Raw genomic sequence first — 26,919 nt, forward strand, 5'->3', positions numbered from 1 at the left:
AGGGGGAAGAGCAGTGCAGACTAGAAGCACAAGACAACACAAGTGGGACAGGGTGATGAACCATGGACAACACTGAGAGCTAAGGATTACTAAAGCAAGAAATCTTCAGAGAGGCTTTTGCCATAAGAAACTCGAAAACAACTACTGACATAACCCAACCACTACAGAGTTCTCTTACTCACAGAACATTATCTACTTAAATTACAGGCAGTGGAAAGAGAAAGATACCTGCAAATGCACACTGCCTGGAAGCCAACCAAGGACACAACTGTACTGAAAAGTCTGTCCATGGGACAGAGTGCAGAGGGAGCTACTAAGCCCATCCTTCTAGATGTTGCAAGTCCCTTGCTGAGACAGAGGGATTCACAGTAACTGCTATGAGAAGGACCATTTTGCTTAGACTACCAAGATGCACTGGCAGTTTAAGATTTATAATGCAAGATACTAATGTTGGGATAACTCTGGGTGAATTCCTTTGTACCTTATTCAAGTTATCTGGGGGTAAAAAAGCATTAATACGCTTTTGTATTAATTTCTTTTTCTCAAGTTCTTTCATTCATAGTAGTACCACTGTAGAATTATCTTCCTCTGAAAAACATGTTTTATGATACTCAAACCTGTAAATAAGGCAGAAAAGTAACCATGGCATTTCCATATACCTTCTATATAAAGTAACAGTAATTGAGAACTACACACTCCTATGAATGAATCAGTAAAATCATTCTAGGAGTTCCCAACAAAAAGCATGAAATATAATATATTCTTCCCAATTATTTCGCACATTTGCATCCATTTCACTGAAACAAACCAGGATGATGTTCTGCTTTCCACAGCTGACCATTTCTAAAAGAAAGTGAAAGGATAAGAACACTGAAAAACAGTCATTAGGCACATTAGGCTTTGTATGCTTAAATGAGTATATAACACACTCAGCAGGATACTTTCCCACTATTTGATGATAAAAAAAAACAGTTAAGTTGCTTTCAAAACATGGGCTTTGATTTCAAAAGGAGTTTTCAGCCTTTTTTGCAAATAATCTTCTGAAGCTGAAACATAAACAAACCAATGCAAGCCAGATGCTCAGAACTGAAGTTGGTCTAATGCAGTAAGATTGCAAAGATGTGGAACACAGAGATTTCTGCAGATCAGCCTCACTTTACACCCCTACACACAAAGGAGCATTACAGCTTGAGAAGTCCCATCCATTGCCCACTATTCTATATGACAGTAGAATGCAAAATGACTTCAAGAAGGAACTGGGAACAGGCTTGGATCTTCCCTCCTTTCTACAATGGAGAGCAGCAGGAAATGAACAATTCACAATTTGAAAATAAACCTGTATGAAGCATAAAATTGTGAAGAGATTTCTTCAAGTTTGTTTATGCCATTGTTTTAGACCACAAAATCTTCATACCATAATCTTGGAAAAGGATAAAAGCTGATGACTTTAGCTGATGACTCATACATGTTTTCTCACCAAGTGAAGGAAAGATTAGTGTTTTAACAAGTACTTTAATTGAATTTACACTACTATTAATACTTCAAAGTTACACTGAAGACTACCAACAAGACAAAGGACCAAAATTATAATTTACAACTTTTTTATTTACATGATATGTGTTGTTATTCTGATTTGTTGTATTCTGTGTCACCTTTGGATGCTGCAGCAATACCTACTTTCAGACACCCATTGTTTCAATCTGTCCTTTCTAAACTAGAAACCATCACTGCATCCATAGCACTAATTTCCTTCAGCTTTAACCACTACTTTACATTTTGGTATACTCTTACAGCATACAGATAAGGGTATTTAAGCTTTATGAGATTCCCTGCACATAAAGATCGAAGGACATATGGGGAAAAAGTATAAGCTATAACGGTCCTTCAAGTTCATATAATCTCATTCAGTTTTAAACTACTTTTTCTTCAAGTTTTTCTTTTCAGCATTGAACATCTCTTGCTTACTAATGCTTTCAGTGATTGCACTACACACACAGAGTTTCACTGCAGTAGCAACATTTAGCTCACCTAATGCAGGTGATGAAAGTGTTACACAGTTGTACTTATACTGATTCTGCTATAGTGATATGACTGGTTTTAATCAAAGTGTAAGTGTATAACTAAATATTAAGTACTTTCATGCACAAACTGGGAAAAGAGTACTTCAGAGCAAACTGTATTCTTTAAAATCCTGCTAAATGAATTACCTATTGAAGAAAGAAATGAAAATATACACAAGCAAGACAAAAAATGTATAGAATTAATCACCAAGAACAGAAAAAGAAATAAAAAAGCATTATATTGGAGCATGCAAACATACACGTGCATTAGTGAATTACAGAGAAAAAAACAGGCCTAACAAAGCCAGGAAAGTGAACTATTTTGCAAGTTACATTAATGGTTAAGTACTACCATGAAAAAGAAGAATGCCCTGTTCAAAGAGACTATTTTTCCATGTGCTCTTTAGAAGTAAAACTGCATCAATAATCATCAACATAACTTTGACAGTGAACTACAGCAAAAATAAAATCATATTGCTTTAAATAATTTTAGAGTATCTTGATTGCAATATCAGAAATTGCATCAGAATTCTTTCATTGTTTATAATGATTAAGCTCAGCTGATAATACAGGCAGTTGTGAATGAAGACCAAAGTTCAGCAAGACAATGAAGTGGGGAGGGGAGAAAAAAAAAAAACAACAAAACAACAACCCCCAAAAAAATCAGGAAGTAATGCAATTAAAGATTTGTTTTCAAAAATAATCACCTTTATGCTTTCTTGCAAGAACAGGGCTGCATGAAGACCCCCCTCCAGCTGCAAATCACAGAAAGTAACACATCAGGGCAAAGACAGAGCTAATGAAATCATGAAGGAATTCTAATAGCCATGAATGGGAAACAAACAAACAAACAAAAAAAATCCAAACAAAAAATCCAAAGAAAAACCAAAGCCAGGAAGAAATAGCAAACTTGTTGCTTTTTAAGTCCAAGGTTTTTTGAGCATTCGCCACCAAATTACTTTTACTATTCTATGCCACTTGTGCAAAGTTTGCTTCCAAAAACATGTTCTAAATTTCCCTGTTATGATTGCTTCGAGCTAGTAATTTACCTTCCAAAAGCAGCAATATTGACTGATCTGTTAGTTCAATACAGAATCTTTACAAAAATCCAATCAGAGACTGATTCTTTTGAAATAGGTGAGTAGCAGTTAAGAGAATTTTAAGAACATGCACTCCACAGACAAGAAAGCTGATAGCTGACTTTAACAGTTAAGGATAAGCTTAAATCATGCTTTAATTTCATGCTGGTTTTGGTATTCAGCAAGGAGCTCCCAGTTAATATAAATTCTGATCAGCTTTTATGAATCACAGTTGTCAGACGATTGGTAAGAACATCATTAATTTTGTGGGTGAAAAAAAGTCACCATATATAACTTGCTTTGTGTAACCAAAAATAAAAAATATTTATCAACACAAACTGTAAAAAAACCTCTTTAAGTTTGTCATTAATCAGTTAATGTATATTCACTTAAAGGAAGGAGGGAAAGAACTTCTACTGTACCTGGGGAAAAAAGAATGCTATGCAGAGCTTCACACATTTCATTTTAACCTTCATGCTTTTGGCTAACACTGAGAACTAGAGTTGATGATGTATGTTCATTTCCTTTTACTCAAACTACCAAAAATAGAGCTTACCTATAAGTTCCACTATGCTCCCACTGCGGCTCCTGCTGGCAGCTTCATCTTTGGATACACTGACCTGAGCCATACCCCCGCAGGCGGTCAGGGCATGGAGCAGTTCAGGGGGAGGTGTTCTAAAGAGCTGCTGGAGCAATTCTAAAGCTCCAGTCACAACATTATGGTCCTGATGCTGGGTGTAGTGCAGAGTCAGTTCATAAACCTGAAAGCCAGCAGAGTACTGGAATAAGCCTCTATGAAGACAGAACATATTGTCTTGTCCTATACAACATCAAATTTCTGCAGTAAATTAAAAATAACTGATGCTTGATATATCTGATCTTCACCACAATCTTCCAAGGGGAAAATGTCAATCAATTGTAGCCACTTAACCGCCTTTTTGGTAGAAGTCTGCTGTTTATTGTTATAGAAGGAAAGATCACATCAAAGGCACCATAAGAAGTTTTTTGCTCCTTTGGGCACATCTAACAAGTACTGCTGATTCATTTTTCTGGGATTTCTGGTCATTACTTACCAATAATTCCAGTCACTAGACCAACTACCATTTATCAAGTTAAACAAAAATTTGAGAATTCAGAACGTTCAGTATCAGACTAATGCTTGATCAAGATTTATTTATTTTCCTCCCAACTACTACTCTTCAGGTAAGGGTTATTATCCATATTTTACCTGTATAAGTTGTTCTGGTGAAGGTGAAATCTCTGTTTCTTTCCTTGTTACACCAAAACTGCCTTTCAGGCTGGTATCTTTTACTTGTTGTTGCAATAAAGGTATGAGATACCTTAGTGTAAGTAAAACACCCAGAATTAAAAGAGTAGGATGATCATCTTCTACAGGAACCAACAAGCCTGAGGAGAGAAATGAAGCGGCCAAATAACTTACTGACAGCAGTGGTTAATTTCAACACTACGCTTCAAATGTTATTTCCTGTAGCCCACATAACAGCTTCTTTAAATTAAAAAAAAAAAATGCAAAACAGAACAACCAAAACCCAGCAGCAACTTAAGAGTGCTTTCCAAATGTAGAAACATTTGAAAATATGTATTTTATATACCTGACAATCAATTAAGCAACGTGGGAGAATGATCAGAGGATCCTGTCTCACCTTCCCTGTTTCCTACCTCTTTTTACTCCATAAAGACACAAAAAAATTTCTTTTGTTTTTTTTGTAATAGCTGATGCTTTCACCGAGTGATTTGGACTCTTTTGCTCCTCTCACCTGCCTCCTCTCTCCACTTGACAGCTTACACCCAAATGTAACTCCCTTGCTCACAGAAGCACTGCTACCCTAATGGAAGCTATTTGCACTTTGCCCTGTTTTGGGAACCTTGTTCCATATACTTACCTGTTAATCACAATCAACCCCAAAGCATATTATGAACAAATATAAGTTATGGAAGAAAACACAACCTTCTACCCAGGGAGGGAAAAAAAAAATCAGAATCAATTCATGAAGTTCCTATTAGTGCTTCTGTTTGAATTCTGCATCATTGCCAAGGACATTATCACACATCACTTTAGAGGGAGGCAAGTCACAATGCAGCATTTGAATTTTTCACACTTCTTGAAAGCAGCAATGCTAACATGGTAACACCTTATGTATCTGCAGGTCTTCTTTATCTCTCCTTTTGCAATAGAGTCTACATAGTAAAGAACCCCTTGTCAATAACAACTGAGGCAAGTTTCCACTGAAATCCAGAGAAGCTTCTCGTCAAAACTTGCAAAAACAACACTAAGACCATGCAAACTTCCCAGCTGAAGAAATATGGAAGCAATACCTGATACAAAGTTGTGTGCTTTTAAATAAAAAACCTCTCAATTTCTGCTCTAAGTTATAACAGAATCTATGTGGTGGTCCTCCTAAGAAAGGTTACAGGGTATGTGATCATGGCTCAGAGCACAACCAGGTACCCTCCATCTCAGATCTCAGACCTGCTGCACTAGCAACCAAGCTGATGGACCACGCAAGTCTCTTCAGATTCCTGATGCCATCCAAGTTCTCCCAGAATCCTTGAACCTCCTCACTTTCCAACAAGCTGCTTGCTTCCTAAGCCTTAGCTACTTCTTTTCAATATTACTTACTAGCATTGCAGCACAGAGAGAGAGACAAATAGCTTTAGGAGTATCTTCCTCTAACTTAACACCACATAGAGAAAGTATCAGCAGTGTAACGGGTAGTCTAAGTATCCTTCCTTTACCTGAAAACCTTTCACATATGCAAAGTGATACATATTGTTAATGGAAAAATATATAATATTACTTACACATAAAGCAAATTGAATTTTGTGCCCTGAATCTTACCTAAAAGTACATTCAATAACCAGGCATAAAAATACTGTGTTCTTCGTGAATGTTGACAGATGCTTACTGCTGATCCTGCTGCTGTTCGACGGATAGTGGGGGAACTGGATTTAAGATTAGCTATGAAAGCCTTCAACAAAACCTAAAAACAAAGATACCTTACTTAACTTTTTATCAGAAGTGAACTGAGAAGCCAGAAAATGTATTTCTCATTTATTCAAAGCATTACTTCATGTACATCAAGCAAGGACAACTTCTGCCTTAATTCAGACATGCAGCTGTAACACTGCTTTCTGTACCATCTGACTGATAATGCTGATAGCTCACCATGCTTTGGGATGTAACAGGGAACACTAACAGGGTAAAGAAAGGTACCTTAATCTCATTGTCGTTTGCAAAATTGCCGAAGGCTGCCATGATTTTGGGTATTGCCGCAGCCAGCGTCTCTTGTACCGATTCTTCGGGTCTCTTACTTATCCGTGTCAGACAGGGCAAAAGGTTCACCAAGTATGGCCTATGTATGGCACAGGAGAAAAACTAATTTGAGATCAGAACAGCCATACCCTTCTAAGTATTTTAAATTCATACTCAAGTTCTGTGGTATTACTAAATCATACAAAAATGTACCTGTTAGCTCTATAGAACGTAGAAAAAAAGAAGAATCTTCTGAACATAAGAGAAGAATACACTTAAAAAATACAAGTCACTATCTTCGTAAGTTTTTCCCCTTTACAGTAATGTATAGCATGGAACTAAAGCTCTATTAAAATAAAACACTGATCAAATAAAGCTACTTCAGAGAAAGGTGATAGCAATTCCTCCAATCTCCTAATTACATACTTAAAGCTTCTGAACAGTATCATTTTGTTAACATCTGTATTTCTTTAAAGGTTCTAAGGAAAGTTCCTTATTAGAATGTGTTTACCTGCACTTTTGAGGCCGAACTAGATGGGCAAGCTCAGCAAATCTCCAGAGTGCAGCACGTAGACTTCTTGAAGCACCATTCTAGACAGAGTATATAACTATCACATTTCATCATGCAAAACCATTTCCTACAAAAAAATTGCCTATAATATACAATATACAATATGTATACAATACTGTACATTTTACTTAAACAGATAAAAATATAAGGTGTCTGGAAATCATAAATTTCCTTTAGCCAAAAGGAAGTCAAGTCAGTTCCATAACTGCCTTCATTCTTCCAGATGGTATTAGGAATTTTCTGAGTAAACCAGAATGAATAATAATAAATACCATAAAAGAAAAGGAAATGTCTGAGATCTCTGTTCTGCTGAAATCTGCTTAAAATACCACAGAGAAAGGCATCAGCCAACAAAGAAACACTGATGATATGAGAGTCTAAAAATCACTGGAATGCTTGCAGAGATATAAATACAGCATAAAATTGACAGCAGTGAAGAAATGCAAATAAACAACATTCAGTTTCTGAGTGCACCAAAGGAAAAATCAACATACTGATCTGTAGCACTTCCTAACGGCTTGACTGCTGAAGTTTAGTATCTATTTGCCCAGACTGACAACTTCAGTTGAGCACCTGACTTGAACCAGAATGCCCTTATATTAGTGTCTAGGGATACAGTACAATTCCTTAGTATTGCTGGAAATATAGAAAACTATGGAATTCAAGAGATGCCTAGGAGGGTGTCTACCTAATGTAGTTCAAACCCAACCAAAACGCTTCTCAAATTGAGTCCCCTGAAGACAAAGCTGAGATGTCTAAAAGCTGTCATTTCTTTATTACTTTCTTTAGCTAATATATCAAAGGCTTGCAGCCTTGTTAGCATGACAAGTAAAAAATACTTGCATCTGAATTACAAAACATGCATTTCTCAGGCTCACAGCCAAACAACAGATTCTGGCATGGCTTCTGAAGTGATACTGATGCACAAACAAAATTCAGTCTGCTGGGTGCCCCTGTTGTACATGCTACCTCTCTCTCACCTGTCACAAATCTGAGAGCACCTTTCAAGAAGCACACGCCAACTGAGCAACAAAATATTTCCTCCTACACCTGGTCACAATGTGCAGAAACTTCAGAGCAATTTATATGTTGGCTGTTTTCTGTTAATTAGGTAGATGCCCATTTCCACATCCTCAGAAATATTGCATGACATTAAGGTACAGCAATACAGTAAGATATCCATACATGGCCCTACATCTAACAGAAGGAAAGCTATCCGCATTGATTTTGTGACTTATCTTCTAGAGTTCTATTATTCCCCCCAAAAAACCAGTATCATTACTGTCTGACAAATAACACCTATATTTTCTGCATTTATAGATGCAAGAGACACAATTTCAGTGATACTGTCCTAAACACAGCACTTCTCTTCTGCAGTCACAAACTTCAAAAAGGCTACCACAAAATTTCTTCCTGTGGACATAATTAAATTGTGTCTTTTGGTGCCTAGAAAGATGCTTCAGTATTTCTCCCTACGCCTCTGTAAGAAGCTGTTAAGTACATATCACACATTCATAAAGTAGTTGTATCAGGTTACTTCAAGCCTTACTCCTCCCCAAGGTTTTGTCAATTAAGAATGTCACTGTCCTCCATCTACTTTTCACCACCCTTTTGGTTCAAGTTATTCTTTCCAGCTTAGTCAGTGGAGCAAACATCATGAACATGCCTTATTCTTTGGGTGGGGAGTCACTAAGGTTAACTTGAACTGCTTTTCAAACCAAATGCTCACACATTTTCTGCCAGATAAGCTTTCAGGAGTGGTTAGATCTAAACAATGGGGCCAACAGTGAGGAATTCAGTAGAATAATACCTTGAAACAGTCATAAATCCTTCTAAAATGAAGTTTTTACCTTGATCTTAAAAGACAAACTATTAATTTACACTAATGTTACATTCCAATATAATAGAACACATACAAAACACCACATTTCAAAATGACATGAAAGAAAAATCACTCACCTTTTTAATCTCTTTATACAGCTCTAACTGTAACCTGGGAAGATTGGAATCCATCAAAGCCTGCAGTAAAATGCATTGAGAACATTCTGTGTCAGAGGGGAGGCGCTTTACAGGACCAATGTTACACTTGCAGTAAAACAGCTTCAAACAAGGCACAGAACTATCTAGTGGTCCCTGTATTTGATGTATAACTAAGAAAGTGATAAATACTGAGAAGAGACACCTTTATCCTTCACACAAATGTGGACAAACTCCACAAACTCTAACAGTTATTTGCAGTTAATACTGACTGCTTTGCCCACTGTACCTGCAAAAGGCCATATGGGATCAGACTACAAGCAGAGCCAACCTATTGTGCTTTCTGGCAATCACCAGGAGCTGGTACTCATGAACATTAAAACACAAGAATAGTATTCACAAGCAGCAAAAGGCATTCCCTGCTATACTCCCCCACTGTCAAGTAGGCTCCTACTATTTCTCAAACTGAAGCTGTATTTGTACCAGTACCTTTAACAGCCCCTGAAAACCCTTTGTTTCATGAATCAGCCTATTTCTGCATCCAGTTAGTACATATGCTACAAGGAGTTCTGCATACCACAAGTGTCACATCCCAGGATCCAATCAAGCATACAGCAACAGAGCATGTACTGTAGTTCAAACCTGAAGCCTGGCTAAAACCCAGTGTACGTGAAATGAAAGTAAGCACCAAGAAGTAGTCATTTTCTGTTCACCTCAGCTTGATCATTCTCTGTCTTTAAAGTATCAGACAAAAAGAAAATACGAAAATATAATCTCTTCATACAGAATAATTTGTATATATATGGTTACCCTTCCTCATCCACGTTTTTCTCTGATGTGTACTACAATTTATGAACATTTCCACCAGCTCCTCCAATGAGATGAGACCTTCATACAGTGTGCAAGTGCCTATGTTGTGGATTCATATTGTGCTATATTGTTTAGTATTTAATTTTTTATTCCTTGCCCAGTAATTTATTAATACTAATTTTCTAACTGCCCTCCTGACCACCAACCATTAAACTCACATCTTCACAGGATTACTCATGATGCCTACAAAATCTGATGGCACACGCTGAGCTAGAAGCCACAACTGCTTAAGCACAGTCAGTGCAGTGCCTGTGGCTCCTCCAGGACACAATTTCCCCAGCCTAAAATTATATGCTCCAAAACTCCATTCCCCAGGTTGTATCTTTATATTACCATAAGCACCCCAGCAACAGACTGCAGGTGTCTGGATGACAGCAGGTAGGATTTACTTCACAAAACTTAGTTTTTATGAAAAGTTCACTGCCCCTATGTATAAGGATATCAAGCAACACAAAAAGGCACCAGCTACTATTTGGCTTCAAGGCTAAATTGTCCTTACAACACACCCAGCTGGAGGAACTATTTTTATTAGTGTATAGCTATATTTTTAGCAGGCTAGAATCTATAACGTCATCCCGATTGGAAAAAAAAGCATCGTCAGCTCTAAATTACTACAATAATAAATTCCAATTACTGAGACCAACTGTACTGCAATCTGTGTGAACAGTCTCACCAGTATCATTAGCACAGAGAATACTACAACATTCTGCATCAGCTTCAGACAAAAGACAGCTTGACATTACCCACAGAAACCTGGAAAGTCCCAACTTGGTATTTTTTCTTTTAAAGGTATCACCAACATTATTTAAATCTTGAGCCATTTATATTGTCTGTGAGGTTCTAACAGGTAAGTGTAGTGATACTTAAAGATGACTTACAGAGTGTTTATTTCAAGTTATGTCCTCAGCCTTGTCTGCACAGCAGCATTAGTCTTCTAGTTATAGTAATGAGCATAAACTCCAGACACAGTTACACAAGTAATGCTTACATCTGTAGTCTTTTATTTCAAGAGACGCTACAAAGCATCACTAGCAAAAGAATTAGCCTCTAAATATGCCTGAGATACTAAAAAAGGCTGAACTTTGACTAAAATGAAAGCTTAGGGGCCCAACACCTCTGTTCTACTTACCACAAGCATCACTGGTACTTGCACAACCAAAAATAAAACTGCACATCTTTTTGTCTCTGCATTTATACACAGTTGTCTGCCTAAGTTGCTAAATTGCTCCCACACAATGTAAAACACAGAAACAGAATACAAAGTACAACCAGCTTCCATAACAGTCTGATACATCCATGGGTGTGGAATATCACAACTGTTAACCATTTCAGAGCTGTGACCAACTGGCAAGCTTAATGACTGAAGACTGATAGAAGACTCCATCATTTAAAACTACTTTAATCTTGAAAACAAAACAAACTACCATACAAACATTTTGGAAAAAAAAGTAAGTTTTTCAAGTAACCCTGAAACATGCCAGAGAGCAACAATATTAAACAGATTAGAGAACTTATGAGGTAAATTTTATACCAAGCCTACATAAGTGCTTCATGGAAAGTAGGAAATAAGCTTACATTCTTTAGAACTGTTTCAGAACAGCTTTTAAGGCAAACTGAGTGAAATAATAATGTATGTATTTCATAGAGTGCTCTCCCTCAAACAGAAAAACATTTAAATCAAAGCGAAAAGACCAAAGTGCTATTGGGCAAAACAAAAACGCAAGGAACTCACACTTCCTCATTCCCTATCATTATGGAACACACTACACAATCTGTAAGCTTTCTCCATACAACTTTCAGCCACAAGCTCAATCCCCAAAACTTAATTCAATCAGATATGAATGTTTAGTTTGCTTGCTTCTACACGCGCCTTCATGCGAAAGAAAATTATTATTTGCATATTCCTAAAGCACTTAAAATTTACATCAACTAGATTATTTATGCCGGTACGTAACGGTGTCTTCAAGTTCAAGTATTTCAGAAAAAAACCAAACACAAAAAAAAGGCAAGTGAAGACAAGCCTGTTCTGGAAGCAGCAGCTTCTGCAAATTACTCAAAAGGTTCATTTTAAGATACTTTGAATCAAGATTTAGACCTTGCGTGACCTGCTATGAATGCCCACCTGCTCTTCTCCAACAAGTTCTTCATTCAGGATCAAAGTAGGGGAATAAACAATTTCCACAACACCATAGTTATTCTAATTACTGCCTGAAATCTCCCCCTCCAAGTCTCAGCAAATCACACTACCTTTCAATCAGTTTTTAAATAATATTTTTACCTTTCCTCATGCTAAGTGTCTTTATGTTTACAGAACAATAACAGGAGTATTCTTCCCACACAACAAGATGATTTCAGAAAAGCCCACATTCCTGTTTTGGTTAACTTGAAGAGAACGAAGTTAATGAACAATTGAAGACAAGAACAGATCTGAACAATGAACTAACTTGTAAGACAAGTTACAGTTAAATATGTTGATCTGGGCATAAAACACTCTCCTAAGAGAGAAAGAGCACATACAGAATTTAGTAAAGAAGCTTACTTACCCTCTTATATTATGAGATACTATCAACAGTAAGAATGGCAACTAAAAGAACATCAGTGGGAATTCAGACAGGACACTGCATCAAGAAGAGACAAAATCTGATAGTAAAAGCTCTTACTTTAATAACTTTATTAAGGCATTCATCTGCAACCATCCGGACATCAGATTCTGCATCCTCACTGCAGAGGAGAAAGAGTTCCATAGCAATGCCCAGGAGTTTCTGAAATTCTGGAGAATTTCTAAATAAACAAACATTAGAAAATTACAACGTGCACTATGGAAATGAAACACCAATAATGTTTTTCAAAGGGTTTTATAATCCAACTACATATATATTATACACACGTATACAAGAGGAGAAGACATTCAGTTTATTTAAGCACTTCATTAGGAGCTGGGAGGTCATTTCCCTACTCTTTCCTACATAACCTGGTAAGGTATTTTGACCTCTGTGCCTCTAAGTCTCTCTGTCTGCAGTAGATGGAAAGTGCCCGCTCCACCAACAGGTAAACAAAAGTCCCTAGATTTTGACTTGGTTAAAAAAAAAAAATCATGCCATTTCAGTTTTAAATAGAAGCTCAGCATTTAAAACGAGCAATTATAAGGAATCCTCCCAACAGCTAACACTCCAAAGTTGCTATTCATCCTAATGAATTAAAGACATTAATAAATAATTAATAAATTAAAGACAGTGCCTTACCTTAGCGACTGAGCAACTATGTTTTCGCATATTGTTAGACAATGATTCACTCGATCTTTCTTGGTAGCTGAAAGTTCTTTCTTTCTAAAGGAAGAATACAATGATAATGAGTTCAAAAGTGACCATTCAAACACTCTTGCTAAAGGAGAGTCTAATCATCATACAAGAAAAAGATGCACTTTCTAGTCACTCCATAAACAGCAACTACCTGTAGACACAGCACTTCATCTGCCAACTGCTGCTGAGAGCACACAAGCCAAGGAGAAATACCAACTTAGAAAAAGAATGAAGAACGAATCATTTAACATGGAATATCCCATTCATTCCATAACTTTCACTGAGAAAATACTTGGGAAAGAAAATTGAAGAATGAAGAGTAAAGGGAAAGGATGGAAAAAATGAGGCAGTCCTAGAACAAAGCAAAAATAAAAGAAACTGATACAAAGAAAAAGGTTGGGGAAAATAAGCCATGAGAACAAAAAATACCTCTTTTAAAAAGACCCTCCTCCCACATAATATCACCTTAGACTTTTTCTGTCTGCCAACATCTTGAAACTTTGAGTTCTATTAAATGGACCCTTTTGCACCTGAACTGAAAAGGATGACAAAGCAATGCTATCATACACTGCATTCCTCTAAAGGTAATTACAAAAACAGCAAAGTCCTAGACACAGTCTCTGCCTGTTGAGAATATCATCCCTATAATAACACTTGGTATAGCCCAGGAAAGGCCAAGCTGAGTGTACTATAAAGAGAATAAAATGCACAGAAACAAAGAATGTGTATCTACAAACGATGCAGAGCACAATACAAAAAGCTTCTACTTTGTAAAATGTGTTTAACATTCACTTCAACATGATACAAGCTCTTGAAAGAGCAGCTCTTCCCTGCTCCACCCCCAATAAAGGAACTGAAAATAGAGAGCAAGACAGACTCCCAACTATGACTGTGAAATTTCATTTCAGTGTGTAGTCTCTCCTACTCCTAACTTTACTGACACAGAATCACTTCTAGGAAAGCAGATGTTACTTTTAAATAATTAGCTAGTAGCAATAGCTGAGCAAAACCACACACCCAAGTATCTCTCCTGAGTCTGTTTCACTGTAAGGAATTACCAGCTTCTTCACTCACATTCAGAGAATCTTCCCTTTTGTTTACCAAGTGAAAATTGATCATTTTTAGTATTTAATTTTCTGCCTTAGCAAAAAACAGCAAAAATCATGAAACAGCAAAACAGTGTTTCTGAATTAGAAGTTGGAAAACAATGTGAACAGCCTTGAGTTACGTTAATAACAGTAGCACAACATTAAGAGCCAACAGCAAGTAGCCAATAAGCACATTAAATTCAGCTAACTCAAAATATAGTGTTAGACAAGTGTTTTTAAAGAACTACACTACATTATTTAGGAACACCAGCTCAAATAATAGTACACGTTTTGGAAAAAAGTCATTCTTTGCCAGTATCCCTGTCCTTTTTCTTCCATCAGGCTGGAGGCGAGGGGTTCAAAAGTCTGTGTTCCCAAGATTTCAGTTTTTCCTCACAAAGATCCTGTCATCTCACCCCAGAAATACTTCCTACTTTTAGAAGTTTAAAGAATAGCTTCGAACAAAGCCATTTTTTCTGTTACAGTTTGGCACCATTTTATTTAGGCAAGCTGAATAGCAAAGAGGATCTCTTCTTGGACTTAAGACACTGGCAGAATATGAGCAGACAACCTGAATTTGTTCAAGATACACAATGTCTTTCTCTCCATCTTGAAAAAGTGCCAGAGTCTTTAGCAGCATTTCAGATCATCTCTAACAAAACACCAAATACTGCCCAAGATGTCCAACTGATTTTGCAACATCAGCACCACCAATGTGAGCAGGCACCTCAGAAAATTATTAAATCATTTCAACTTTCATGATAATGTTACCCAGTGTTCCCAATCTCTTATGAGCACCATTTTCAGTACACATTCAACCCAAAAATAGAACAGGCACATCTGAACTTGCCCATAAGCTCACTATTTCAGATATAAGATACATTAAAAATACTGCTGACAAAGGCTACTTTCAGAATAAAGTTCTTAATTATCTACACATAACATAGCCCTAAGCAAGGCAGGCAGTGGTGTTCAATACTGCTCAGACTAGTAGAGATCAATCTCTTGGCAAATTTCTGTAAACAAAGAGCTCAACTAACACATAATCTACACTTTGCTGAAATAAGTAACTTCAAAATTTAAAAAGGCATGGCTAGAGAAAATATAATTTCCAAAAAAATAATTTAAAGAAATGAAAGGTGGAAGGAAAACAATGTACATTATGTACATGCACATACTTTCTGTGCCTACAGAGGGAGAAGGGTAACAGAACAGTATCCAGAGAGAAAATACATGATTTTTTTTTAGTTTAAAAAACCAAACAAAGCTCTATTTAGAAGTATCATGAAGTCCACAGGCAAACTGCTGATGAGCATACCCAGGGGGGCAACAACAGCATCACACATTTTATGAATCAATCACACATCTGATGAGTAACAGAAGGCAGGAGATACTGGAAGCAGCAGCTATCAACAGGAAAGCTCCATCTCACATACAGAGAGTTTAATCTCCTGCATACTTCTACAGCCCAGAAAGATTAATAAACAATGTAAGAAAACCAGCAAACCCAGATAATTTTGCCCTCTGAGTTCTGACAAGCTGACTACAAGGAGATGCAGCTCACCGATGCTAATTTTTATTGACCTTGAAATTAAGAATATGTGAAGAGTAGAGAAGTTCTAAAGCTGAGCCAGTGACAAGAAAAAGGGCCAAACCAAATGGCTTGACATTAAGGAAACTAAAAATTATTCTTTTAGTAACAAACAGAAATGTGAGTGGATCAAGAAATAAACTCATTCCAAATACGAGGGACACTGGAAATGAGGTGTAGTAACGCAGGCAGTGGTAGATTGTCAAATCAACTAGAACTGGTCTACTAGACATGATGATGCCCAAAAACCACCAAGAAACCACCACTGACATACAGTCAAACCAATCTATGACCACAGCTTCAGTCAGACATAAAAGACCCAGAAAAATTGAAGAGTATAGAAAAAAGCATATTGCTGGAGAGTACTTGCACTTTTGCTGTACCTCTTGCTGTAAAGGTAATGGTTAGACTCAAATGTAAAAAAAAAAATTAAAAACAATTACAATAAGTGACTATTAGAATAAATTGACAAGAGAAAAGGTAAAGAATCCACTTTCGAATTCACAAATCAAACACTAAATTTTTACAACGTACTAGTAAAATTTAAGTTAGTGGGAGCTTTGAGATCCAAAACAAAACATCCAATTTCAAACAAAATTTAAGAGTCTGAAAAAGCTAAAAATATATAAGGAAGAAAATTAGTTGCCTAAGCAGAAGTGTATAGAAGCAAAATGACACAGAGCTCAAGTTATGTTTACACAGAAGGGGAAAAAAAACCCAACAAGAGATAGGAGAGAGGGGACGAAAGACTGCCATCTGACTGTAAGGCATAGCACAAGCATAACACATGATTATTGCTGATTAAAATCTCTTGAAACAGAAAAAGCTCTTACCTTCTTGGTAAAAGCATGGATTTGATTAATATTTTAATCAAAAAAGACAGGATATCTGTATTAGCGAAAGTTCTGGAGTCATTGTCTTACAATAAAGTGAAGAAAAATACAGCTCTTGCTGGGTAAACAATTCTTCTCTACCCCAATCTCTCTGATCTTAAAACATTTCATAGCAGGAGACAGTCCTAGTAGGCTGATAGGAACTTACCACACAGAACTACAAGATATTTAAGTGTTACTTACATAGAAGCACAACAAAGATGAACACTTCTCCCCAAATACAATTTTCCCTTCCAATCTATTACAAACGAGCAAAAATAAATGCAGAGTAGTGTGAATTACATTCAAGATATCACCTGCTATTTCAGTAAAAGTTTGGGAAGCCTCAGCAAAGGCTACCATAATAGCTTTTCACTGGCTTTTATGAGGCTCAGTGCTGTCACTGAATTTGTGCAGTTCCTGGGGGCATACAATCCCATCAGCTTTCTGAAAACAGCCTATTTTTAAACACAGAGCAAAGTCAACAAGGACAACTACAACACTAATTTTTTAATGTTTACAGTAGAATATGCCTAAATTTAGACCATCAAGCCAAGCATAACATCCTTCAGCAAGCATCACAGATAATTTTCAGGATTTTCTCTTGAAATACCGTGATTTTTCTCACCAGTAACTTTCAAGACAGAATTTTTCAACTGCACGTAGGAAAGACTGGAAATAAATGGTCATCCATGTCACACAAAGTAACAGCACCAAAAAATGCACAAAACAGAGCAATTAGTCCCTGCAGACCAGTAAGGCACCTATAAACAACTAGCTCATGAAGAAGTGAGTTTTTTCACCTATTAAGCATCAAAAGTGTGAAAATGCATTGCGATTGTTTGAGACAACCCTCTCCAAAGAGAAACAGCACCAACTGTAATAATATAGTTGGCAACCATATCAGAATGTGCAGTGGGAGCAGGTGGCCAAGAGCCCAGTGCCACTGCTTTGCTTCCTCTGCCAACACCATAGGAAACTGCCAAGTTAGAAGTTACCTGCTCTTCAACCCTTCTGCTTCTCCCATCTCCCCAACAGCAGGAGAAAAAGCAATAGTGTGACTCATGTCTTTATTCTGTAAAAACCTTACTGCCTTCACAGCTGCTCAATACAAGCTGGGTTTAGAGGATACAAATGCAAGGGGCAGCACCATGGTACTGAACAGCTCCTTGCCCTGGTCCCCCAGTAATGCCTCCCAATGGGAAACTTGAGTACCTCATGGATCTAATGAATTTGTCCCTTAAATCTAAGAAAGGAAAAACGTATTAGGAATATTTAAGCTAACTCCTCTTACGTCTCAGCACAGCAAGTCACAGCACAAGATTTCAAATGAACTTTGTCACAAACAGACATACACAACAACTCCTTCTGAAAGCAGCAGAGCTCAGACTTAACTCTATTTAAATTTTCAACTCATAAACACCAAAACTTGTTTTTAACTTCAACATGAACTTTCAGGGCACTGTTCTGATAAGAAAGTCGACTGCACAACAATCAACACTTAAAAGATATGGAAAGTGAATCACAGAGTGGAAGAAATTTCTCTTGCTCAGCCTTGAATCCTCATTTCAAGAAAGCTGTACAATCAGTAGGAGAGAATTCAGAGAAAAGACACACATGCAGAAAGCGTGAAGCACAGAAGAACAAGGTCTCAGAGAAAGTGCTTTAGGAGTTATCAGAAAAGAAAATGCTGAAACTAGTAAATCATTTAAGTTATGCTTAAGGGTCTTTGTCCTTTCCGCAGCAGTGTACTAGGTGAAAATAAGATTTTCCTTCCTAAAACCAGCCTGTGAAACCCACACAGCATTGCTGTACCTCCCGTTCATTTCCCGCACCGGTGAATTTTCAAACGTACTTGCCCCAAAAGTTACTCCACGTCTAAACTTCGGCAGAGAACCGACAGCAGCACCCCCGACAAGCCTGCGGGAGCCGCCACCTGCCAGGGACAGGGCAGCGGCCCGGGCCCGGCTCGGGGCTGTCCGCGGAACCAGAACCGGGGCGGCCCGGGTCGGGCCGAATATCGGACACGCGTGTCGGGAGCCCCCCAGTCTCGGGCGTGGGTCCACTCACGGTCTCTGGAGCGGCTCCTCGGGGGGGGTAGCCGGGCCCTGCTGCTGCTGGAAGGAGCGCAGCGACTCGAAGGCCTTCGTCAGCTTCTCCATGGTGGCCATGTCCGCTCCGCCCGCGCCGGCGGCACCGGCCCGAGCTCCGACCCGCCCTGTCACGGACGCCTGGCGGGTCCGAGTGCTGCCCCGCTGGCGCTGCCGGCCGGGCTCGCTCCCGGCGCTCTGCCGGCGCTCTCGCGGGCCCGGGCCCGTCACAGCCGCGATGAATGGGGCGGGCGCCGTTCGGGGCCGCGGGCACCTCCCGTCCGCCCCGCCGCCATCTTGGATACGTCCCGTCGGCCCCCGCGTGCCTGCCCGCCCCCCGGGCTGCCCCGCCCCCCGGGCTGCCCCGCCCCCGGGCTGCCCCGCCCCCGGGCTGCCCCGCCCCCCGGGAGCAGGGCCCCGGCCCGCCGCTCAGCCGCGCATGCGTACACGGCACCCCCGGCCGGCGTCACGCGCGCCTTTACGTATGTACACACAGGGGCACGCGGGCTGCGCAAGGGGCGGGGCAGCAGCGAGAGCGACAGGAGCTCTGGCCAATCAGAAGGAGGCTCCGCCCCCCGCCGCATGTGGAGCGGCCGGGTACTGCTCTGCGGCGCCCCCTGCTGGCAGCGGCGGCCGGAGGCCGCAGCGCTGCGCTCGGCCCCGCGCGGGGAGCCAGCCCCGGGGGCCCCCGGCACCGCCCCGCGCGGGGAGCCGCCTTCGCAGCGGCACCGCACTGACCGCCCCAGCCCGGCGAGAGCCTCCACTCTGTGCCCGCGTGTCACGGGTGCACAGCAGGTAACGCGACAGGCCCCTCAGCACAAGTGCCGGCCAAGGGCGCTACCGGCACTCCAGTCTTATTTTAGGCTGCAGAGAGACTCTTACAGGAACAGGACACTTAAAACTTCGCAGCGTACGTGCCGGCCTTTCAGCGCTCCTCTCCTGAGTGTGGACTTGCTTTATCAGAGGATACTTCTTGCATGCACATATTGAACATACAGGATACAAGAGAGACAGTATAGAATATTTAAATAATTGATTCCATTACTGAACACTTAGAAAAAATCAACAGTATTGTGAAGTTTCCAGTTACAACTACTGATTTTAATACATGTACTTGCTAATACAGACTTTAAATGACAACTGGTAAGAACTGGCAGTTCAACTTATCTCATACACGTGAAACTAGTTCCAGCAATAAAAATGGAGAACAGCTCTTGGGACTTCTAAGAAAATAAATTTCCCGTAATTCAACTTGGTTATTGATAGCAGACATCAACAAATGAAGCAAAGCTCATGTCTCTGAATATTCAGGCCAACAGAAGTCACAGATCACATTCTTGCCAAATATTCACTGGAACAGTGCTCTGCCAGTTAACTTCATTAGCATGTTAATAAAAGACAATCTATTTGAAACAGTCCTCTGAAAGTAAACCTATCCTTAGTCCTGAAAGCAATGCAACTTAAAGCAAAACCTTATTTCATTATAGAAGTGCTACAATATGTGGGCTTTTAAGGTAAGAACAGTATTTTTCCCGATTATTTTATGATAAGCGTTTCAGAAACGTTTCTCTGGAACATGTGGATGATCATTAATTTTTTTATTTAGCAACTGATACATGATAAAACCTGACAGCAGTGTTGGAATGCTGCACACACTGTGCATGTGCCACTCCACACCTTGAAATAACCTTAAGCACGTTTAAAAAGGAAATAAGCTCTTATCAAAGATTAAACAAGCCACCAACCAAGTCAGCCCTTGCAAGGCTGTTTTGAAGCTTTCGATCAAACGTGTGCCAGTCCCCTATCGGGTGCTGACTCACCGGCAGGAGCGCCAAGGCAGTGCCTGCCCACAAGCTCGCTGCTCTTTGTTCTCTCTGACCTTCCGAGCTCTGTCGGCACTGTGAGGCTCATTAACTGTGAGCTAACTAGAAGATAACTCAGGGTATCAGGTTTTTCTTGGGTGAGTACCTTATCAGTAGGTTCTCCCAGTCCAAATTGACTGATCCACGGTTTTGCATGTATCATGTCACTGATCTGCCCCACAAAAACCCGCAGGGGGAAAATAAAGTGGTGTACAACAGGCAAGGGGCAAGAAAAAGCAAACCAGGATTAGAGAACAAGCATATTTGTAAAGTCAGCGTTATCTTAAGGAAAAATGAAGCTACAAGTAACAGTGCATACCTAAAAGTTTTTCTGAAATTTGGGAGATGACAATTAATTAATCTCAGCCTCCAGTAGGAAAAAAAAAGAAACATGCTCTTAACCTTGCCTCTAAGATTACCTCTTGATTTAATATTTTTAAGAACAGGTTGGATGAGCATGTGAAGAGTATTTTTCACCCTATCTGGAAGTCCTACTTTGGCCCACATTTCCATGAACAATTCAGCAGGTAATCGGTACTACTCCATGAGACTGCTGGCCCATGTGGTTTGGCATATGCACGGATAATCTGCAATATGTCACAGCACGGTTGTATCGTTGTTAAGGTCATTTAATTGGAAGCTCTTTTGTAGAGAATTTGGGAACTTTGTCCATCAACTCATGTTATAAAATTACAATAAACGTGGTAATGAAAAGCAGCCTATCCCTGATAATTCTGTCTTTTCACATGGAAATTAATGCAGGAATCTAGATCTAGACCATGTGATAAGGTATCAATTGAGCCAGTACAACAGAACTGGGGCACTTTTTCCTGGATTCGACTATCTTCCATTGGTAAAAAAACTTACAGTATGCAATAGACATTTTCTGCTTCAAGAAATTGCAAATTTTTTTTTAATTACAATTTTCCTTTTTTTTTTTTCTATCCCAGCTACCACGATAGACGTGGTAAATAAATCACATTAGACAGTAATACATGTGGTTGAGATATGTGGCAGTGTTTTGCTTTTATTTCAGGAATTACAATGCTAGAACATCCAGGAAAACAGCTCACACAAGAACAGTCAGTGGTTTGGAGATGCTGGAACTAACACATCACGTTTAACAGTCAGCTTCCTATGCTTGGAAAGAATTCTGGTGTTTTGGACACAACTGGATCATGAAAAAAAGTTACCTACATCTCATGTGCAAAACTTAAGTTACACCACAAGAACAATTATGAAATAAAAAAGAATTGTTCATTCAGCAGAAGAGACATCATCGTCACCAAAATAAGCCAGGCGAGTAACTCAAATCAAAGTAAATATGACTTTCCAATAATTCAAATTTCACTTCCTAAAGAGAAAAAATATTCTGAAAATCTATACTAAAATGAAGATGATAATTTCAATGTTAAATTCATATAATGCTAAATTGTAAACCATAGAAAAATATTACTTTTGTTGACTTATTTTAATAACTTGTAAACAAGTATTCTCTGTTTGTACATATGGCAATGAAAAAATTCTTACATCAGTGTAGTTTGAAAAATAATTGAAGTGCATTCTAAAAATGCATTGTTAGTTGGTTTTAATAGCTTCTATCATTGATTTATAAACTAGATTATTTTATTCTGATATAGAGATAATTCTCTTTCATACTCAAAAACATTCAGGACTACCGTTTTAAGAATGATTTGGGGAAAAAAAAAAGAGACAACAGCTATTAAAGGCTAAGATTTGCCAATAACGCTCTTGCTGTTACAGAAATACCACAGGTTTTTTCCTACTTACTATTATTTTTAAGTGCTCATTTTTTCAGCTGAGACTGTTTTGTTGTTGTTATAATCGAGAAACAACACCATCTCTATTTTGAACACACCTCAGGGGGCAGGGGGAAGCTGACAGCTTTTTTAATAGAAAAAAACAACCATGAGGCATGAAGATTCTATTCTGCTGGTCACAACATTGAAAAGCATTAAGTAAAACAATAAGACACTGGTACATTGTTTCACCGTTTCTGAATTTTGAGCTAAATAGAGAGATTTATGAGGTACACACAAACAGACATGAGGATTTACATACACAAATGCTTGGAAACACGCCACAGAAAAGGGGGGTTGATCTCACGCAAATAACTCCATGGAATTCCACAGGTCTTTCCAGAGCTTGCACCAGTAGAACATTGGATTGTCTCACTGCTATTACAGCCTTCTAACACATGGGTCTAGAGAAAGAAGTCATGCTGAATTACAAGAAGTTATGTTGGCTTGCCCCATCCCACCCTAAACAGTTTCATAGAAGCAATAGGCTACATAATCAGTAAACACAACCTGCTACTTTCCCCCTTCTTTGTCCCAGTTTTGTCCTAAAAAAAAAATCAAGAGCTAAGTTCATGTTAAATTTATCGCACCATGATACCTTGCTTTCAGGTGTTCTCCCCTCTCCTGAGCCTTTCCCTGCTTTCAAGATGCATCTCCAAGCTCCTAATACTCCAGTAAAGACATTTAACCAATATTAGTCGTCTTATATTCAACAGCATAACATCTTCCCCTCCATGTACCGTGAAAGGAGAGTTATGCTGATTGCTGATCCTTCCAGTTCCTTGTTTTTTTCTAATTTTTTAGGGGTTTTACATTAGAGAAGATCTAGTCATTATTATGTGCTTGTATTTCTAGACAAAAGGGACAAATTTATGGTAGAATAATGCCATCTTGAGCCTACTGGGGAAGAACCAATCAACTAATTAAAAAAAAAAAACAAAAAAAGCAAACACCAAACACAATGGACTTTAGATCATAATCCTGCAAACATGTACTCACTCAAAAAGAATTCAATAGTACTATGCTGAGCTTAATAAAAAACTTGTGAAATTAAACTAAGTAAAACTTCATAAAAACAAACAAATTCTCACTTTTTTACAAGGAGTTCCTTCGTCCAAAGAAGCGGACATGTAAATAACCACTTCTTAGGAACAATTTCCCTTTTCATCTAACCCTCTTTCTTCACAGATTCCTGGAAAATATGTGTTAAGCCTCAACATTCCAAAATAGAGAAGTTGATTTTTTTTTTTTTTAGTTAAGATTCCTCTCCATCCAATACAGAAAGAAAACTTGAAATACATGATAAACAGACTTTCAGATTGATTTTTTTTTTAATTTGTTAAAACCAATTCCTGTATTTTCTTAATAAAAATTACTCAGCTTGTGTCCATGGTATTCCTGCCCAAATTTCAAGTTACTCTACACAGACATTAAATCCAGACTGTCACCCTGTATGTCTGGTCATACAGTCACCTTTGCCTCAAAACAGCAAGCCTAAGATCTTACAAATTTAAACCCCCTAATCAGAGAAACGATGACTTCTCCAACCACATAGGTATTTATAAAACACTTGTTACTTCCCCATTTTTCCATTCCCATCTTTTTAGAGTTCTTCTGTTGCTGTGGTACAAAATAAAGAGGGTCAGGTCAGACTGCCAGCTCATTGTCTCACACATAATGGTTCTAGCCAACACCCTTACTTCAGATACTTCTGTCAAGCCTCGCATCCCTTCACTATTACATCAGACCATCTTCCAGTAATTCATTCAAACTCTCTCTCCTTCTGCCAGTTTCTCCCTTTGTACTCTCTAAAAGAGTAATTTTGCTGTCTTGTGTGCTGTTTTAGACTGGAGGAAAAATGCACTGAAAACACAGGAAAATAATCTCATTCCTCATTTCTGTGGCATAGTAGCCAAGAGGAATGAGTTCAGAGAGACACCAGATGAGCCCCAGTAGGGTTCTGCAACACACTGGTTTTCCAATTATTTCAAGTTCTAATCCATTTAAAAATTTGTCTTTAGAGACCAAATACAGTGATTTAAAACCTGATGATAGGCTTGAATATCAAATATATCTTGTGAGTTTCTCAGAAGCAGCTGAAGTTTCTTCCAGTGGGTCTGCAGATCACAAGAGAGACCTTTTTGAGTGGGGGGCTATTCAGTTGCTCTGTGTGTACAATATATGTGTGGTCTGGTTGGTGCCCCCGAGATTTGAAAGGAAAAAAAACGCATACACAGTTGAGACAAATCTTTAGAATACAGAACAAAATATGAAACTAAAATCATGTCTCCAAGTCCAAGGGCATTCCATTGTATTTCAAGTACCCAACTCAATTTTGAAAACAGAAGAAGCTCTTAATGAAATGTGCTCTTTAAATTGACTCTCATACCCAGATTAATAGTTTTACTGGAAACTTTACAAAATAAAAGGTCTGACCTACTGTGAGTCCAGAAGAATGGAAGCTTGCCTGGCTTTCAAGCAGCTTTTGTCAGTTTTACTAATGAACATCAGGTAATCATAACAAACTTCAATACCAGCTCCACAGCTGTATTAAGCAATCATTAAAGGCATGTTTTAATGTTTCTGTTTTAAAAGACTGTAAGAAAAAATATATTTACATAATTAAATTCAATACTTAATGCTACCTTGCCCTTCCCCCAGTGGCAGTGATCGCTGTCAACCCTAGAACATTGCATATTACAACATAAGCAGAGAGGACATTAGTAAGAAGAGCCCATGCTTTGTTTTTTAACCCATTATAAAACTATAACATCCTACATGGACTTAAAAACAATTTCATTTACAGAAAATAAAATAAAACTGTGTCCCCACAGGTAAAAAGAAATCATTTCAGTAATGACAACAAAGTTTTCAAAATATAGTTATAAAATTTTGGCATAGGTCTACTTGCATGGGTCATGCCCAGAAACTCTGGAGAGGATGTGTAAGATGGATAGAAAAGAGAAGAATGGGATACTTCTGTTTGTTACAGGATTAAGCTAAATGTTCAAAGTTCTCTTTATACAGAAATACAGAAAGAGAATCTACAGAGCCAGATAATAAAGAGCAATTCCTAATAGCTGGCCACAGTGCACTGATTTCCTTTTTTTTCCTTAGCAGTTGCTTGAGAGATACATTAGGTAATAGCACTGCCATGCTGCTGGATAACACCAGAATTATTAAATTTATCAGTACAGCAATTCTACAGTTAAGGAAACTGCTAATAAAGATCCTAATGATCAAGAAGAGTTTTACCAGGAGCATACAAAGTCAAGTTACAGTGATGCCATAGATATTATCTCTGTGCTTTAATATCCTTTTAGTATTTCTAGATGCATTCCACTGGGAAAAAAATAATCAAGATAAATCAAATACATACAGAAACACACTCACTCAAATGGCACTCATTGCTTTTTGTACAATTAAGCTTTAGTGAAAATATACATCTTAAAACAAATGAAGTACAAATGTACAAAAATCCTTGAACTCAGATAAAAAATATATATAATACAATTTGCTACAGAGATATAAAACATTTAACGTTTGCTCATCCTTTCTGATGAGCATAAAATGATTTAAAGTCTGGAGGACTCCTGCTCATCATCACTGCAATCAGATTTAAAGCAGACCTGCAAGAGAGGACAAACAGACAACTCAGCTGCAGAACTGATACTATTGTTTATTTGTATGTTTTATGGGGCACAGAAAGGCTGGGGGGAGTGGGTCTTTTTCCAGCACATTTTACTCCGTCCTAACTAAATGTGGATTCCTTTGAGTTTCCCAAAGCAATCTCAACCCCAAATCTCAAGTCGTTCAAGTTGAATTAAAGTTCTTTCCTTCTTTCAACTTCACAAGACAATTAACTGCAGTCCTATTAGTTCAAAACCAACTGAAAACTCTCAAACCATGTTCATTTTTTAGGACTTTTTCTCAATACATACAACCAGATCTTGGGACAGTATGAATCGTGCTGATTTTTGGCTGGAAAAGACTCCAGTAAGACACAAGCTTTAATTTTAGCTATGTGAGATTATTAGTATACTCAACCATCCTTTCTATTCCATTACTCAAAGTGGAGGAAAAGTGAATTTGAAAAGGTGAACTGAAAATAACAGTACTATTATACATTCCATTACCCTTGTACCATTTTAGAAAGGTGAATTGCCAGCTGAAGACAAAAAATTTCTTCATGCAATTTTAATACACAGCCCTGCTGTGGTTACTTAACGATATGCACCTAGCAATTTCAAAATTCCATTTCTGCTTGAAAGCAAAAGTAATTTCTACTGAAGTGTTCACTATTGGAATATACTCAAGCTTCTCAAGATAATTCCCCTCTAAGTGCAGGCACACTGAGCAAGCAGAATTGTATATAACATCTTCAACTGCAAACCTTTACAAATAGTCTATTTCTTACCTCCTGTAGACAATTACAATACATGATGTGTCTTCTAGGTGGTAAATAC

At 38.4% G+C, this 26,919-nt stretch overlaps 2 protein-coding genes and 1 long non-coding RNA gene across 6 annotated transcripts in view; 1 reads left to right on the top strand and 2 right to left on the bottom strand.

The window, feature by feature from the left end:
- The window catches only part of HTT (huntingtin), a 78,735-nt gene extending 59,673 nt beyond the window's left edge, over positions 1 to 19,062 (bottom strand). For 2 of the 3 annotated variants that reach the window (XM_039550439.1, XM_039550438.1), the window contains exons 1-10: positions 18,752 to 19,062; positions 13,074 to 13,157; positions 12,492 to 12,612; positions 8,944 to 9,003; positions 6,925 to 7,004; positions 6,375 to 6,513; positions 6,000 to 6,141; positions 4,368 to 4,546; positions 3,696 to 3,900; positions 2,768 to 2,815 (exon numbers count right to left, since the gene is read on the bottom strand). In XM_039550439.1, coding sequence (XP_039406373.1) covers positions 2,768 to 2,815; positions 3,696 to 3,900; positions 4,368 to 4,546; positions 6,000 to 6,141; positions 6,375 to 6,513; positions 6,925 to 7,004; positions 8,944 to 9,003; positions 12,492 to 12,612; positions 13,074 to 13,157; positions 18,752 to 18,852 — 1,159 coding nt within the window. In that variant the 5' untranslated portion in view covers positions 18,853 to 19,062. The remainder of the gene's footprint in view (positions 1 to 2,767; positions 2,816 to 3,695; positions 3,901 to 4,367; positions 4,547 to 5,999; positions 6,142 to 6,374; positions 6,514 to 6,924; positions 7,005 to 8,943; positions 9,004 to 12,491; positions 12,613 to 13,073; positions 13,158 to 18,751) is intronic. The other variant, XM_039550440.1, reaches the window with a different exon arrangement.
- A 515-nt stretch (positions 19,063 to 19,577) lies between these two features.
- Positions 19,578 to 23,410, top strand: LOC120409884. Its single transcript, XR_005601753.1, has 2 exons — positions 19,578 to 21,160; positions 21,670 to 23,410. It is a non-coding gene; the product is annotated as an uncharacterized LOC120409884 (long non-coding RNA).
- The window catches only part of GRK4 (G protein-coupled receptor kinase 4), a 39,458-nt gene continuing 34,168 nt past the window's right edge, over positions 21,630 to 26,919 (bottom strand). For both annotated transcript variants that reach the window (XR_005601752.1, XM_039550844.1), the window contains exon 16: positions 21,630 to 26,082. Coding sequence is in view for 1 of the 2 variants with exons in the window: in XM_039550844.1 (XP_039406778.1) it covers positions 26,029 to 26,082 (54 nt within the window). In the remaining variant the exon portion in view is untranslated. The remainder of the gene's footprint in view (positions 26,083 to 26,919) is intronic.

This window comes from Corvus cornix, chromosome 4, assembly GCF_000738735.6.
Source record: "Corvus cornix cornix isolate S_Up_H32 chromosome 4, ASM73873v5, whole genome shotgun sequence".
Lineage (NCBI taxonomy): Eukaryota > Metazoa > Chordata > Aves > Passeriformes > Corvidae > Corvus > Corvus cornix.